We start from the raw sequence: 15,583 nt of genomic DNA on the forward strand, positions 1-15,583 counted from the left end.
GAGCAGAACAATATTGTATCATACAATTATTAGGTTCTGTAAAAGGACGTAGATCTGGGGATTTATTATGACGGAATATAGGCTGAACTGGATGGACAAATGTCTTTTTTCGGCCTTACTAACTATGTTACTATGTTACTATTCGCTGTTTTTCATAGTATTACTTGTCAAGATTCGAGTCCTTCGAGCTCACAGCACGTTGGCATCTTTGTTCTAGTGTTATATTTTAATAGGGAGAGATAAGGATATGCTTTCATGGAAATTGCTGGACCTCCATGTATTTTTAAGCTGCTTTTGTTCCTGAGTTATCTGTGCACCACACCTATTTGTACTCTAAAGTTGGCAGGAGTCTGATCCAGTTCGGCATTTTCAACCCTGTATTGTGATCACACTTTTAGAAATTAGATGGATAAGTTAGTCTACGTTCACATTAGCGTTCCGCGACGCAGCGGTGACGCGCCCCTATGTTTAACATAGGGGACGCGTGCGTTTTTTTGGTTGCGTTTTTCGACACGTGCGTCGTTTCCGACGCTAGCGTCGGACGCAAGAAAATGCAACAAGTTGCATTTTTCGTGCGTCCGATTTTCGTCAAAAAACGACGCACGCGTCGCAAAACGCAGCGTTTTTGCGCGCGTTTTGCACGCGCTTTTTGTGCGTCGTGCGTTGCGTCGCAACGCTAATGTGAACGTAGCCTGAAAAAACAACTTTTTTGGGGGTGGGGTTGGGTGGATTCTCTTTTGTCTAAGGAAAAGTTCCAGAATGAGTAGTGAAAACTGGTTATTGTAGTTCACAAAATGACAAAATTGCTGCCCTGATAGTGATTGTTTTATGAAGCGAACACTTTCTTGTATGCTCTTCTATAGATATTAACGTTTAGTTTCCGACTTCCTTCGAATAGCCAGAATGGAGAGCCAACATTGTGACTGGCTGCCATGTATTTCTTCATTTTCCCAACATTGGACGCTATGTAGTAAACATCTGACCACACAGCAGATGGTTCCCAGTTTTGAAGGAGCTGTCTTCTGAAGCTCCACAAGTGTGAATCCAGCTACCTAGCACTTTATCCCTAACATGTTTTTCTGACTTCATTTTGAACATATTGATGTTCTAAGTTAATTATGAGATTCTGTAACTCAATATACTGTAGTTTATACCAAAGCACAAAACTTTTCTGGGGATGTCCATTCCTCACCCAACGTTATAATTTTTGTGCTGTCCTCTTATTCTACAGAAGCCGGTAATAGGGGTGGAAACCGCTTGGATTCATTATATCTATGCGTCCTCTAGAAACTAAAGGGCTCAATAATGGATGGACCTATGCAACCTTTCTACCTGATTAGATGGGACATATCTTCCTATGGAGTGCATTGGCTGTCATGGTCTTAGTCAGCTAGATCATCCATCACATCGAGAATATGCTCAGAATTGGCAATAGTTACCCATCTTTTTTGCTCTTCAGTATTATACTTTTGTCTTGGCATTTTATATTGCATCTTATATATGATTATACTTTTTTTTTTTTTAAATTTGCTGAATTAGATCACCAGAGTTTTCTTTTGTCGCGTCTTAAAAATATTCTTACTGATGTTAATAATGTATTGTAGCACTGCATATTTATTGTCTGCAGCAGGAAGGCACGACCCTATGATATGTAGCTGCCCAGTGATATATCTGCTGCTTCCACCGCAGTGCCACACTTCGTATTTATGATGGGCCCTTCATAGCGGGCAGCAGCGTTGTATGTTATCCAGTGGCAAAGTGGAATTTATTGGTGGAAGAAATGGCTTAAATCTACCTTGATTTGTACAAAATGGCACAGAGAATAATTCCAAGGGTGTTTTATTGTGGCAAAGGTATAGAATGAGCAGAAAGGCCTTCTACGAATTCATAGTGACAATAATGGCCAGTCCATTACGAATAGTGACAGAATGTCATTAGTAAAAAGGACCATTTTGCTTATTGACCTTTGTCTTGTTAGTAGATGTGGCTATCTTCTATGAGCCTTGTTTTCTAAGGTCAGATATATTTTAGCAAACACTGAGAAACATGGCCAGACTTTTCGTCTTTTATCATTCTTCATCCTTTTACTGGTGGTTCTTTGGCTTGCTGGTCAATGACTAGAATTTGGTATTTTTCAATGAAAGTCTGCGTCAGCTGGCATTTTGGAGGCACTTAATTATGGAACTAGTGGACAACTTTAGGGGACTTGAATGGCTGTAAAGGCCACATACCCATTACATTCAACCGAATCTGCTGATATTGGTAGTATCTGATTACAACCTAACAGGTATGAAAGCCTAGGCCTCATAATAACACTTCCCCCAACAGATGTCAGGTGTCCGAATGATCCGGCGCCTTAGAATTCCAGCTGCCGATCCTTTTGCTCTCCCAAGGACATGCTGCCGCCCGAAGATTTTGTTACGGGTGCTCTCATTGAAAGCTATATGAGGGCGTTGGGAGAGATGGGTGTCATCTGAACGATGGTTCTGCTGTCAGCTACCTGATGTGTTTGAGGATGTTTAGCAGTTTGGTGCGTTGGCTCCTTGGCAAATTTGATTTTTGTTTTATTAAAGTGATTGTCTAATATAAAAGATTCATATTCAAATTAGAGACTTAAGGACCTTCAACAATTATCTGGAGTGGTGATGCCTACAAAGCATGCCCCTCTCAAGGGAAGACACAACAAGGTGCCCATTAAATTACTATTGATATTAACGTCCACCTTCTAATTCTTCAGTTCCATCCATGAGTCACCCACAGTTCTGGTTAGTGAAATGTCCAAGCAGGAGATCAACCTATGAATAATTTTCAAGGTCAACCTTCCAATAAGCTGGAATTGTTAAATGCAGGCAGCCTGTTTTTAATGTTTTATTTTTTTTTTAATTTATTCCGAAATATAGAAGCATGCGCGTTGAACAATTTTTTAGATATTCATTTAAATAACCATCCCCAGTAGGACTGAACTTTTTTATTGCCCTATATTAAGTTTGATTCATTTTCTACTAAAAATTTGCTACTGTTTGGTACAGCAGTAATGATAGACTACCAGCAAACAATATTTTTTATTATCGCAGATACAAAGGTTCCTATTCCAGCGTTGGAAATCTTGGTAGTGAGTTTGGTCCTGATGGCGCACTAATATTCCTTATGTTGGCATAGCTATGCCATTGCTGAATAGAACATTTGCCTATCAGATTGTTGAGTAACACATTGCGGTCGAGCCATCAGAAAAATGGTTAAATAGCAAATAAAGATGTTTGAGGAGCTCTCATGAATTAATTTTTACAAGTACGTCAAAACAACAGATGACAAGTGGACTAAATCATAAAAGTCAGAGAATTTATGTAGATTAAACGTCAACATAAAGAAGATTGATCGTCACTCCGGCAAGCTGGAGACTGATAAGACGTAGGAACAGATGGCTGAAAAAAACAAAGTGTGATTCCCCACAAAGTACTTCATAATGAATAAACACTACTGGTAAATAAACCATTTGTCGAAAATAAGTGGGGCTTGTCATAATGGTGGTCAACTGTTTTTTTTTTTTAGGTGGCGTTACGTTTCTGCAGTTGCATCTTTGCAGCATTTGAGGTCATATTGCCACATACGGTTCTAACATATGAGCATCCTAAATAGATGATAGGAAACTTTGAAGGAAAATTGAGCCATAAATTCAAATTTTTGACTGAATTTGGTCAATAGAACCATATTAAGACCCAGCAGTTACATATTGTGGAGTCCTAGGCTCTAGTTACCACAGTGTGGTTCCCCTTTGAGGTTCTGTGCCCTTTCAAAGAAACCGGGCTGCCGAGAGAGAATCCCTCCATGATATAACATCTCATAGAGCACACCTTTTTTTTATCATGAATCATGAGGAAAAAAAAACCCTCTTATATGGCTCACGAGATCGCATAAAAGCATCTGATCTTCTAAATGTTTGGTTGGCATTGGCTGCTCATTTTCTTTGCAGTCGTGAGTCGCGGCCAAAAGTTTTCAGACTGGCATACACTTTGGTTTTCAAAGAGTTTCCTGCTTTAGTGTTTTTAGCCCCTGATGAGGCTCACAATCTAAATTCCCTATCAGTATGTCTTTGGAATGTGGGAGGAAACCGGAGTACCCACTCAAACACGGAAAGAACATACAAACTCTTTGCAGATGTTGTCCTGGGTGGGATTAGAACCCAGGACTCCAGCGCTGCAAGGCTGCAGTGCTAACCACTGCGCCCCGTGCTGCCCATTTTTCCACCCGCTTTTTGGGAATTGATTACAGCTTCTAATTGAAGTTAAAGGGGGGTATCTGGGACTTCACAAAAGACAAAAAATGTATCTAAACACTAATAGGCAGGTAACTTTTCTGCCTGTTGTGCATGGCGCCGTTCTCCCCCCGCACAGAGCAGTCACTGCTACTGCTGAGAATTCAGCTTCCTCTGCTGACGCGACAGGGCTGGACTTCCGAGGTCATTTTATTGACAGCCGGCTCCCCCAGTTAGGCAGCAGGGATCCAGCTGTCGGAAGTCCCACCGAGCAGAGCGGAAAGTGCTTCTGAATCTCCGGCATGAATATTGAGGTTGCTATTCCTAGCCATGAACTCAAAATTTCAATGTGTTGTTCACTGAGCTACTTACCGTAGTTATGAATTTCGTCTTGTGATGTTGTGCTCAGTCATGCTAAAAAAGCATTGTTCATCACCAAGTTGCTCTTTGAGGATATTTACAACCCATTCTTTATCCATTGAAGTGTTCTTAAGCTTAATCATGAGTAAGACCCCTCTATGGATGAAAAACCCCCATGAGTGGTCTCAGGATGCTTTACTGTTGACATGACACAGGACTCATCGAAGCACTCTCCTTATTCTTCTCCGGACAATCATTGTTTCAGATATCCAAAATGGAGAGAACCTAGGATGAAACAAAATGAACAAATACCCTGTAGAAAGTGAATATTAATAGAACATGTAAACAGCATGGGGGACTTCGAAGACACTATTTTGATCAAAAGAGCGCAAAATCCATGACGCCACAAGGTGTGCCCAATCATGATGTTCCCCAACTCTTACAGTTCACCTTATGTGCCAGTAAGCCTCAGAATAGACAAGAACAGAATGATTAGTGAGCATGAAAATTGCAGTTTGTTTTTTTTATACTGTATATAGAGTTTCAAACTTTGGTATCCCTACAAATAATCCTTGAGTGCCTCATCCAGACATCCTTTTTTCAATCAAAAATGGACACGTTTCTGTGACGTTTTTTTTTGTGAAAACCGGACATCTGAATGTGACGTAGCGTCACGGATAATTTTTTGTTGTTCCTCCCTTATAACAGAGATCACCGCATGGATCCATATATTACTAATGTCTCAGTCTGTGCTCTGATGGTATTGGACTTTTTTTATCTGATGATACACTTTTTCATATAGTATACTTTTTTTTTTTTTTTTTTGAAGATGCATTTGAAGATGTGCAAAAAATCCTTAATCACTGAATGGCAAGTTGTTCTCTGTGCCGTGCTCCATCATTAAAATGTATGTTCTCTGAACAATATTTTGCATTTGAAATTGTAAAACCCTTAAGTCGTATTACATACAGCGCTTACATTGTACTCGTTGAATTGTCCCAGCAGGATATCCATTGAAAATGGAATATCTTCTACAGTGGGAGTCAGCATTACCATATTATTGGGAATTTCTAGACGGTGAATAAGTTGCATTCTAATTTATGTGACAAATGTCACTGTTAAGTTGTTCATTCCTTTCCAATGTATTATATTTTTATCATTTTTATACAAAATATTTTGGTTGAAAGTTTCTAATAGGTACAGACTTTATCATGTGCAGTGCCCGAGACTTTTTGTGTGTATGCTCGTGATTTAGAATTTGTGGAACCTCGTAACAAAATGGTTAATATTTTGTGTTTCATAGTAGGCATTGTACCATTTATGTGATTTCATTTGTTTGATTTTTTTTAATTTAATGTGGCCAATAATAGTGTTTGGACAACGTAATTTAAGAAAAGAATTTGAAACATTTCTGAATTCTTGCAATTGTCATCTGACCTTTTCCTCTACAGGGAAACTTGAGCTGGCGTCTGAGATTGGAACGTGCCAAAATTTGACGTAAAGTTCTAACCCTGCAAACATTCAATAGCTGTCAGCCGGACAGCCGCTTTCCTGACCTCCTGACATATGTGTGCTTGGTTTATCGGAGTGTGCCTGAGTTCTGAATGGGAAGACTACTCTGGTGGAGGCTCACCGTACTCCCTTTGAGAGCACAAGATCAGAAATGTCGAAATTCAGTATGCCTGATGAGTAGTGATGAGCGAATATACTCGTTACTCGAGATTTCCCGAGATCTCGGGTTATGAGTATATTCCCTCATCACTACTGATGAGCATTGACCAATACACAAGATGGTCTTTCCTTCCTCTGTCATCTATTATCTAATATGTACGGCCATCTTTATGGACTAGTTGCTGCTCTGTTCTTTCAATCTCTATAGTGCATCCCTTCATTTTTTTTTTTTTTATGTTTTTCTCATGCCACGTATGAGGTTCTGTTCGAGGCTGACTGTTAAGTTTTAGTACATTTCTCGGTAGGGGTTAATACTTCATAATGTACGTGTTACTGTTCTAGAATAAAAAGCATTTATGGATATGGTTTTTCTAACGTACAAACTTGATATTCCAAAGGGATACGATGACTGAGGTCACACCAGTACAACTGGCGGTCAACCAAGCCATCGTTCCTTTTGTGCCACCCACCAGCTTCTGTATTCCGACTTGTGCAACTTCTTCTATAAAATCATTTAACCACAAAGTCTAAAAATATTGCATCCGCTCTAGTATTTTCCATGTGGTAATTGCTTGGTTTCGTTTCCTTAGGTCCCCGCCGATGGGAATGCCGGACTACTGGCTGAGCCGCAGATTGCCATGTTCTGCGGCAAACTCAACATGCACATGAATGTTCAGAACGGGAAGTGGGAGACGGATGCTTCTGGAAAGAACTGCATCGGGACTAAGGAGGGCATCCTGCAGTACTGCCAGGAGGTAGGTGCATTATTTTATTACTTCATTATTTCTTTTAACTAGTAAAAATGTTCCAAACTTCCATAAATATTTTAACACGAATGGCGGACTAATTTTGTAAATACATTACTCTACTTATGTTGAACTGATGTAGAATTACAGAGTGTATTGTACTCCAGAGCTGCATTCACAATTCTGATGGATGATGAAAGCCAGTACTACCAACTAAGCTTAGATGTTGTTACCTATATAAAAAGTCATGTGTACCTATTGGTACAGTGTGTACTGGAGGCCCTAGAGTAAGGACACATGCTCATGTGACAATTTACATAAGAATATTCCAAAGTGTAATCAAGTCTAGGACCACCGGAGAGAGAGACTAATTGCAGAGGATGCACGATGTTGTGAGAAGCCTGGTGCTATGCACTTAATGTCTGGGGCTTCAACTCTGAAGGCTACAGAATTTGTGAAGTGGTATGACTATGTTGCACCCTGTAACTTGGGATCAGTAGTTTAACCCCTTAGTGACCGAGCCAAATTTTTGAATTCTGACCAGTGTCACTTTATGTGGTAATAACTCTGCAACGCTTCAACAAATCCCAGTGATTTTGAGATTGTTTTTTCGTGACACATTCTACTTTATGATAATGGTAAATTTAGTTCAACATTTTTTGTGTTTATTTATACAAAAAATCAAAAATTTGAGAAAAATGTTAAAAAATTAGCAATTTTCTAAATTTGAATGATTATCCCTTTAATCCAGATAGTCATACAACAGCAAACCATTAATAAATAACATTTCCCACATGTCTGCTTTACATCAGGACCATTTGTAAAATGTTATTTTATTTTGTTAGCATTTTAGGAGGTTTAAAAATGTAGCAGCAATTTTTCATTTTTTCAAAGAAATTTACAAAATTTATTTTTTTAGGGACTTATCCATGTTTGAAGTGACTTTAGGGGTCCCATATATTGGGAAACCCCCAAACGTGATACCATTTTAAAAACAGCACCCTTAAACATATTGAAAACTGCTGTCAGGTAGTTTATTAACCCTTCAGGTGCTTTACAGGAATTAATGCAAAGTGGTATGACAGAAATGAAAATGTGTATTTTTACCACCTAAATGTTGCTAACTTCTAAACAGATTACTACAGCCGTCAGACTCTAAGGCCGCTATTTGGTCATGAATTGCCATGGCAAACATCAGGACCGCAAAATCATGATCTGAGGGCACCAATTGGGATAAAGAGGAAGCCCCCACACTCTGTTAACCATTTATAATGATGTAGTCACTATTGACAGCAGCATCTAAGGGGTTAAACAGATTTAGAAGGTGCAAATACTGATCGTGGCTGGTGCAGCAAGTTGTCAGCTATAGTGTACAGCCGACAGATGCTGGATTGTCATCTGTATGGGGATACTATTCTCTTATATCTAAGGTCAGTTAAAAGACGTATTGGCGGTCATTAAGGGGTTAATAATGTATTTAGTGGCTTTAAAGGCTCATTCTGTATCTGAAAAGTGGTGGTTAAAGATGAACCTATGCTTGAAAGTGTGAAGGCCCCCATGTAGATGTTACTAAAGTCCGCTGAACATGCCCATATGGACAGACTTGACCAAATGTCTAATGTGTATTGGGCCTCCCTACTCCTCCCCGACAGATGATCGGCACGTTGAGGTTTCAACAGTTGATCCTGTTGTTCTGCACAGCGGTAAGCTGTAGCCAGAGGAGTCCTGTTTATGGGAGAATTGAGCACTCCTGTGTTTGGGGTCGGCAGAGATAGCTGTTGGTCAAAAGATGTTGCGACTGACCGTTATGGAATGTGTATTGTCGCCCTAATTGCAGTCACCGAGAACGCCTGAAATGGATGCAACTGGAGAGGAGCAAATCGAGCCAGGATCCTGATATAGTGGCCAGGGCAGTATTACGTGACTGCTCTTCGGAAGGGCCTGTAAACTGCCTCTTGCCTTATGGCAAGCAGGGATCCTTTTTTGATTAGTTGGCCTGGTGCAACATCATTGTTGCTGTATGATAGGACATTGTGCCAGGCCGACTCAGGACGAGGGTTCTCTGATGCCGCAGGTAGGAGATTGTTCTCGGGGTTTCCGTCCATTGGCCACATAATATTGACCTGGCTGCTGAACCCGGGTCCTGGAAACGTATTCACTCATCTCTAAAAGCAGCTGCTTTAACTAGGGCATTGCTAGGCCGAATGAACCGACCTCCTGTCCATCTATTTCTCCCTATATCCTCTGTTTATGTATGACAGAAGTCGGGAGCATGTAGCAGGCTCATGCAGTGTTCCTGCTCCATACCCAGCAGGCACCAGCTGTTGAAACGGAGCAGACGCCCACCAATAGCTGTTTTGATTGAAACTATATTTTGATTGTAGCAATGATTGCAGCAGTTTAGCCCCTTAGAGGCCGTGGTGAACATTAATATGCAATCACAGGAACCAGTTTTTTATGGCAGCCAGGGCGACCAATTTAGACCTATCCAATGGGGCCCCTTCAGATTTATGGGGCCTTTTCAGATTTCTATGCACGTCCCGGATCTGAAATGTATTGGTAACATTAGACGTTTACTTAAACCTCTAATGTTCACCTTCTCTGCAGTAGGTTTGGGAAAATGCAGACATTGCATATGTTGGGAGCTTGCACTAGCATAAAATATGCATAGATATATTTGACTAACGTGACTTCCCAGCTATTGACCCAGCGGGGGCGTTGGAGATTAGAGGTCAGATCACTGAATACATCTGGGGGTATTGGTTGAGGACATAGTCGTGGTGCCGGTATCTTAGCACTGGATGGCATAGTGGGGCTACACTGAGTTATCGATCCTAATAAGCCCTTGCCCTCTTACCATACAGAACCGCCTGACGGTCATTGTTGGTTTTCTCCATTATGAGCCTGGTTCTTCTTGAGTGCTCAGCATTTTCCACGCAGATTAACTTTTCTGTCATGGTGAAAGCAGATTTCCCGCTCATTTAATAAGTTATATCCACTAATACAATTATTATTTCTTCTCTTCTCTCCGCTCATGGTGAGTGGCAATGAGCCATGACAGCCTGTTCCACTTTTTAATCTGTGAGAGCAACCAGTCATGAAAATTAGCTCTTGTACGGATTCTAATAATAAGCCTGACGTTGTGAAGAGCTCTTAGGAAAATATGGTTATTTATTCTGCGACTGCACCACTTTTCAGCTGTATGTGTAATGTGACATATAGGTAGGCTTCTTGTTCTTGGGTGCATAGCCTTTTTCTGGCCATTATACAGTGGGGCAAAAAAGTATTTAGTCAGTCAGCAATAGTGCAAGTTCCACCACTTAAAAAGATGAGAGGTGTCTGTAATTTACATCATAGGTAGACCTCAACTATGGGAGACAAACTGAGAAAAAAAAATCCAGAAAATCACATTGTCTGTTTTTTTAACATTTTATTTGCATATTATGGTGGAAAATAAGTATTTGGTCAGAAACAAACAATCAAGATTTCTGGCTCTCACAGACCTGTAACTTCTTCTTTAAGAGTCTCCTCTTTCCTCCACTCATTACCTGTAGTAATGGCACCTGTTTAAACTTGTTATCAGTATAAAAAGACACCTGTGCACACCTTCAAACAGTCTGACTCCAAACTCCACTATGGTGAAGACCAAAGAGCTGTCAAAGGACACCAGAAACAAAATTGTAGCCCTGCACCAGGCTGGGAAGACTGAATCTGCAATAGCCAACCAGCTTGGAGTGAAGAAATCAACAGTGGGAGCAATAATTAGAAAATGGAAGACATACAAGACCACTGATAATCTCCCTCGATCTGGGGCTCCACGCAAAATCCCACCCTGTGGGGTCAGAATGATCACAAGAACGGTGAGCAAAAATCCCAGAACCACGCGGGGGGACCTAGTGAATGAACTGCAGAGAGCTGGGACCAATGTAACAAGGCCTACCATAAGTAACACACTACGCCACCATGGACTCAGATCCTGCAGTGCCAGACGTGTCCCACTGCTTAAGCCAGTACATGTCCGGGCCCGTCTGAAGTTTGCTAGAGAGCATTTGGATGATCCAGAGGAGTTTTGGGAGAATGTCCTATGGTCTGATGAAACCAAACTGCCACTGTTTGGTAGAAACACAACTTGTCGTGTTTGGAGGAAAAAGAATACTCAGTTGCATCCATCAAGCACCATACCTACTGTAAAGCATGGTGGTGGAAACATCATGCTTTGGGGCTGTTTCTCTGCAAAGGTGCCAAGACGACTGATCCGGGTACATGAAAGAATGAATGGGGCCATGTATCGTGAGATTTTGAGTGCAAACCTCCTTCCATCAGCAAGGGCATTGAAGATGAAACGTGGCTGGGTCTTTCAACATGACAATGATCCAAAGCTGACCGCCAGGGCAACGAAGGAGGGGCTTCGTAAGAAGCATTTCAAGGTCCTGGAGTGGCCTAGCCAGTCTCCAGATCTCAACCCTATAGAAAACCTTTGGAGGGAGTTGAAAGTCCGTGTTGCCAAGCGAAAAGCCAAAAACATCACTGCTCTAGAGGAGATCTGCATGGAGGAATGGGCCAACATACCAACAACAGTGTGTGGCAACCTTGTGAAGACTTACAGAAAACGTTTGACGTCTGTCATTGCCAACAAAGGATATATTACAAAGTATTGAGATGAAATTTTGTTTCTGACCAAATACTTATTTTCCACCATAATATGCAAATAAAATGTTAAAAAAACAGACAATGTGATTTTCTGGATTTTTTTTTCTCAGTTTGTCTCCCATAGTTGAGGTCTACCTATGATGTAAATTACAGACGCCTCTCATCTTTTTAAGTGGTGGAACTTGCACTATTGCTGACTGACTAAATACTTTTTTGCCCCACTGTATGTCCCGCATTTCTCACCAGTTCCCCTATCTGAAGGCTCTCGCTCTCATTTCCAGTTGTCTGTGAGCTAGTGGGTGGAGGCTAGCTGCTATGTCTCCCATGCACAGCACTTACATACATCAGGCATACCTGCCCTCCTGTCTCTCTATGTAGCACATGTTCAGATGAAACCGCGGCATAGATGACAACATACAGTAGTACTGAGCAGTGTAGCTGTGAATCCACCTATGGGGTAAGATAAAACACTTACTAGAAAGAAGTAAAGCCTCCTTTCTTCTTCTCTCTCACCCCCCCCCCCTCTCTATAGACTTCAAAAGGCAGCATCCAATGCATACAGTTCTGTTTCAACTCTTCCTTAATATCTCATGTCAGTGGGTTTAAATGTCTAAATACTTATTTTTCGTAAAGGAGATGATGGCTAATTCATATTTATTTTGTGATCTATGCTATACCAGGGTTTCAGTCTAAAACCTTGAAAAACAGGATTTAGGCAGGATTCAATGAAGCCATTCAGTATAATGGGGAAGATGGGAGGCTTAAAAGTATGATATGCATTGCCACCTGATCAGAGGCTAAATGGTGTTCAACTGACTCCATCGACCGCATTATACCGTTTTTTAAAAGGAAACCTCAACACATTGCTCACATTAGAGCACAAGATATATGTGAACTTAGAGGGCTTCGGATAAAAGCAAATGAGCAAATACCCTGCAAAAAGTACAGTATTTTTCAAACTATAATATGCACCCCAAATTTAGAGGAGGAAAATGGGGAAGAAAACTGAGAAAATTTGGGTCCGAATTTAGCTGACCAGTGGAGCGGCGATGGAGTAGGGTGACAGGAGGGAAGGGCCCCTGTTGCAGGAAGCCAGCAGGAGTGGGATAATGCTGCGGTTCCTGGACTGGGAAAAGGTGGTGTCATGGCAGTGCAAGGCCAGAGCCATTGATCTTAGATTGGTGGGCTTCAGGAAAATGTTGGTGGTGTGAGGCAGGAGAGGAGTCGCAGCTCTGCACTTTAATCTCCCGGCGGTGGGTTCAATGAAAATGGCTGTCGAGGGCGGTGCATGCGCAAATTGAGATCTCTGCTCGTCATTGAGCTGAGATCTCAATCTGTGCATAACCCGCAACAAGGTATACCCAATCAGGATGGTACCTAACTCTTGTGGTTCTCTTTGCTTCTATGTCAGCAGGCCTCAAAATACAATGGGTAAGGAAAGTATTCAGACCCCTTTAAATTTTTCACTCTTTGTTTCATTGCAGCCATTTGGTGAACTCAAAAAAAGTAATTTTTTTTCTCATTAATGTACACTCTGCACCCCATCTCGACTGGAAAAAAAAAAACAAATGTAGAATTTTTTGCGCACATGGTCATAAGTGTTCAGACCCTTTGCTCAGTATTGAGTAGAAGCACCTTTTGAGCCAGTACAGCCATGAGTCTTCTTGGGAATGATGCAACAAGTTTTTCACCCCTGGATTTGGGGATCCTCTGCCATTCTTCCTTGCAGATCCTCTCCAGTTCCGTCAGGATCGATGGTGAACGTTGGTGGACAGCCATTTCCAGGTCTCTCCAGAGATGCTCAGTTGGGTTTAGGTCAGGGCTCAGGCTGGGCCAGTCAAGAATGGTCACAGAGTTGTTCTGAAGCCACTCCTTAGTTAAATTAAAGGCTCTTGTCTCCACAAGATAAATAGACATGCTGCAGTCTGGAGAGACACGTCGTGTGACTGTCTCTGCGGGTGAACTGCGGGCATCTCTGCATGCATTGTGGGCATGGGATTTGAAATCCCATCCACTGTACTGTAACATCTGGACGGTACACAAGTACACAGCGTCCAACCCGCAGTGTTTACTGACCGTCTGCACCTACCCTTACTCCGGCTGAGGAAGATTGATTGGTACAGATAGTCCTCGATACAGTATAATGCAGGTCTCATACAGTACATATAGTAAAATGCACTCCCCATGGTCCATGATGGAGTATAATGCAGCCTCATTCAGAGTATACGGTAACCCCCTTCAGAGTATACCGCAGCCCCCTTCAGAGTATACCGCAGCCCCCTTCAGAGTATACCGCAGCCCCCTTCAGAGTATACCGCAGCCCCCTTCAGAGTATACCGCAGCCCCCTTCAGAGTATACCGCAGCCCCCTTCAGAGTATACCGCAGCCCCCTTCAGAGTATACCGCAGCCCCCTTCAGAGTATACCGCAGCCCCCTTCAGAGTATACCGCAGCCCCCTTCAGAGTATACCGCAGCCCCCTTCAGAGTATACCGCAGCCCCCTTCAGAGTATACCGCAGCCCCCTTCAGAGTATACCGCAGCCCCTTTCAGAGTATACCGCAGCCCCCTTCAGAGTATACCGCAGCCCCCTTCAGAGTGTACCGCAGCCCCCTTCAGAGTGTACCGCAGCCCCCTTCAGAGTATACCGCAGCCCCCTTCAGAGTATACCGCAGCCCCCTTCAGAGTATACCGCAGCCCCTTCAGAGTATACCGCAGCCCCCTTCAGAGTATACCACAGCCCCCTTCAGAGTGTACCGCAGCCCCCTTCAGAGTATACCGCAGCCCCCTTCAGAGTGTACCGCAGCCCCCTTCAGAGTATACCGCAGCCCCCTTCAGAGTATACCGCAGCCCCCTTCAGAGTATACCGCAGCCCCCTTCAGAGTATACCGCAGCCCCTTTCAGAGTATACTGCAGCCCCCTACAGAGTATACCGCAGCCCCCTTCAGAGTATACCGCAGCCCCCTTCAGAATATACCGCAGCCCCTTTCAGAGTATACTGCAGCCCCCTACAGAGTATACCGCTGAAATAAAAAAATAAAACCAAAGATATTTTTTAGAAAGTTGCAGAACTTTTACATTTAATGTGCAGGTTGAGCAATTTATTACTTAAAGCTAGAAAACCCTTTCAATGTCAATGAGATTCACAATAACAATTATTCAGCAAAAGGAATTTTTTGCAAAAGAAAAAAATCAGTAATCCCCATGAACTTATCCCGCCGTGTACAGAGCCGTAGTGCGGCTTTTATAGTCTCTGAATTCCTTTCAGCCGCTGTGATGCAGCCTCCTCTGATACCTACCTGACAGCGCACAGTCGGCCAGGCCGAAGAATCAGAGGAAACAAAAATACAATATTTCCATTTCCTGAGAAAAATTCCCTCATTTCATGCAGACGGCGCGGTTGGAGGGTCTCACAATATCCGCTACTTTCAGAATTAACTTCCAAATCTAATTAACCTTCCATCACTGTCTTCCATCCGCCTCCTCCCCACGTCCTCACGCACCCCAACCCGAGACCTGAGCCGCTTAGGCTACTTTCACACTTCCGTCTTCCAAATCTGCACAGGATCCGTCAAGACGTTGAAATGACGGATCCTGTGCAGATTGTGGAAAACGTGTGCACTGGGCCCATCTTTCTGACGGACCCGTCGAGGCTATGTGCACCTGTTGTGTATGCGTCTTCGCAGCGGTAAACACATACACAACACAAACGCATACACATCACAAACCGAGTTAAAAATAATAAAACAAATAAAAAATCGCAATAGCCTCACCTACCAGAGTCCCGCGCAGCGATGCTCCCGGCAGCTAGCGTTCATAGTAATACATTATGAAATCTCGCGAGAAGTTTTGTGCTAGATACATCTGCTGAATGAAGCAGACAGTAAGTGCAACAATGAGAAAGCTG

At 42.4% G+C, this 15,583-nt stretch overlaps 1 protein-coding gene across 4 annotated transcripts in view; it reads left to right on the forward strand.

Moving 5' to 3' along the window:
- The window catches only part of APP (amyloid beta precursor protein), a 318,149-nt gene that overhangs the window by 80,857 nt on the left and 221,709 nt on the right, over positions 1-15,583 (forward strand). For all 4 annotated transcript variants that reach the window (XM_069760868.1, XM_069760867.1, XM_069760870.1 and 1 more), the window contains exon 2: positions 6,874-7,038. In XM_069760868.1, coding sequence (XP_069616969.1) covers positions 6,874-7,038 — 165 coding nt within the window. The remainder of the gene's footprint in view (positions 1-6,873; positions 7,039-15,583) is intronic.

Source organism: Ranitomeya imitator, chromosome 3 (genome assembly GCF_032444005.1).
Source record: "Ranitomeya imitator isolate aRanImi1 chromosome 3, aRanImi1.pri, whole genome shotgun sequence".
Taxonomy (NCBI): domain Eukaryota; kingdom Metazoa; phylum Chordata; class Amphibia; order Anura; family Dendrobatidae; genus Ranitomeya; species Ranitomeya imitator.